Below are 2,400 nucleotides of genomic sequence, written 5' to 3'. Positions count from 1 at the left end.
TTATCTTTTGTGTTATTTTCAGTTGTTTTATAATAAATATAACTGTTAAAACGACAGTTACATTTACCCTCTTAAAAATGTGCTCCAGCAGTACTGCTTAGCTGGAGCTGTACTGGCAATAAGATAAGTATAAAGTGCATTCAAAAGGATCAAATTGAAGTTCAACAACTCCTCCATTATTATTAATAATAAAACCAAGTCCCATCGCTCTGGTTGCGCTTTGGTAGTACGATTTTGACTTAAGCAAAATCTTTGGTACTTCTCTAGGCCCAACAAACAACTGGCTACAGCTGAGATATTGGAAACTTCCTTGTCTACTTCGTCACCTTTCTAATATTTTCCCACCAATGGGCTCACTATAAATATCACCTTAGTTAAGCCATATTACGCATCAATTCCAATCTTTTGCATTCAAAATTTTGTGACATAAAAGATTAAACAAATACCTCTCATGGCTTCTCTTTATTCAGCAAAGTATTTTCTTCTTGTGCTTTGTGTCGTTCTTTGCACTTTTACGTTTACTTTCGCTAGTGATTTAAACAAAGATTTTCAGATAACTTGGGGTGATGGCCGAGCTAAGATACTTAACAATGGTGAACTTCTTACTCTATCTTTAGACAAAGCCTCTGGCTCTGGATTTCAATCCAAGAATGAGTATCTTTTCGGCCAGATTGATATGCAACTCAAGCTTGTTCCTGGAAACTCCGCTGGCACTGTTACTGCTTACTATGTAACTTCTCCTTCATAACTTGGATATTTTGTTAAATAGTATTTGTCCTATGAGTACTGTTAGTCTTCTTTAAATGTATATATATATGGACTCATGAGTTATGCTCTTTTTGTGTATGAATATTCTTTGCAGTTATCATCAAAAGGGTCGACATGGGATGAGATTGACTTTGAGTTCTTGGGTAACCTGAGCGGTGACCCGTACATCCTTCACACTAATGTCTTCAGTCAAGGCAAAGGCAATAGAGAGCAACAATTCTATTTATGGTTTGACCCAACTGCTGATTTCCACACTTACTCAATCCTTTGGAATCCTCAGCACATTGTGTAAGTGCCTATCAACAGAATTTCCGGTACTTATAGCCTGTTTGTTTCGTGGCTTTAAACCAGAGTTTAAATCAATTTCACAATTTTTTTTTTTTGAATTTATGTTCAAATCTATGACCAAACAAGCTATTAAACTTCCGTTCATTTCACTGATTCGAGTTTTATTACAGTAAAAAACTCTCAAAAACAGTCCCACATAATTCTTTTATTACAGTAAAAAATTCTCATATAAAATCACATCTAAACTCAAATGAAAAATTCGAATAAATAAATTAAATGGGCAACTTTTTTTTCTTAAGGGGTTCCGGTTATAACTCAACTTGAACTTCTCTCACTTTTTCAGCTTCTCAGTGGATGGTACTCCAATCAGAAAGTTCAAGAACTTGGAATCAATGGGAGTCCCATATCCAAAGAGCCAGCCAATGAGAATATATTCGAGTCTTTGGAATGCTGATGATTGGGCCACAAGAGGTGGTTTGGTCAAGACAGATTGGAGCCAAGCACCTTTCACTTCCTCTTACAGAAACTTCAAGGCCAATGCTTGTGTTTTTTCCTCTGGAGCTTCTTCTTGTTCTTCGCATTCCGCTTCTTCTTCGACCTCCGGTGCGAATTCCTGGCTATCTCAGGAGTTGGATTCGGCCGGTGAAGAGAAGTTGAAATGGGTGCAGAAGAACTATATGATCTACAATTACTGCACAGATGCTAAGAGGTTTCCCCAAGGCTTTCCTCTAGAATGCAAGGTGGCTTGAAGAATATTGAGGGGGGATCATATGAATGTTTTTATACGTTTGTTGTACCTATCAGATAATTTATTTTGTTGTCACTATAGTTCTTTTATTTTACCAATTTAAATTTAAAATTTGAGTTTTATTACAGTAAAAAGTTCTTAAAAAGAATCACATTTAACTTTTTTAATACAATAAAAAATTTTAACATAAAATTATATTTTAATTCAAATTAAAAATTTAAATCAGCAGAACTAAATGGAACCTTTACATATGTCCCTCAAGATCAATAAATATTAGTAATACACAAAAGTACACGTGCGCCGGAAGAAATAACGCAAAAACCAGATTTTTAAATTAAATATTGGTCGTAAAGTGAAAAAAAAAAAAAAAAAAAAAAAAAAAAAAAAAACATCAGCAACAACAATAATAACAAACAGTCACTTATATAAAGGAAAAAAAATAACAAAAAAGAAAAAAATAACAATAGCAACTAACAAACAAACAGCGACAACATAACACAGACTCACAGTAAAAAACCGGATTTAATTGGTTAGGAATAATTACAGGAATATTCCTTCTCTTTTATCTAAGTGCCCAAGATCCACTTCAGGCGCAT

The 2,400-nt window shown here is 34.2% G+C and overlaps 1 protein-coding gene across 1 annotated transcript; it reads left to right on the top strand.

Moving 5' to 3' along the window:
* Nucleotides 1-418: 418 nt before the first annotated feature.
* LOC21405696 (probable xyloglucan endotransglucosylase/hydrolase protein 23) lies at nucleotides 419-1,884 on the top strand. The gene is made up of 3 exons (XM_024169859.1): nucleotides 419-730; nucleotides 863-1,056; nucleotides 1,400-1,884. The coding sequence occupies exons 1-3, from the start codon at nucleotides 452-454 to the stop codon at nucleotides 1,803-1,805; spliced, it is 879 nt and encodes a 292-aa protein (XP_024025627.1). The 5' UTR covers nucleotides 419-451; the 3' UTR covers nucleotides 1,806-1,884.
* Nucleotides 1,885-2,400: the final 516 nt, after the last annotated feature.

Source organism: Morus notabilis, unplaced genomic scaffold (assembly GCF_000414095.1).
Source record: "Morus notabilis unplaced genomic scaffold, ASM41409v2 Scaffold317, whole genome shotgun sequence".
Lineage (NCBI taxonomy): Eukaryota > Viridiplantae > Streptophyta > Magnoliopsida > Rosales > Moraceae > Morus > Morus notabilis.
The sequence above is the reverse complement of the archived record's forward strand: the minus strand, read 5'-3'. Positions and strand labels throughout refer to the sequence as shown.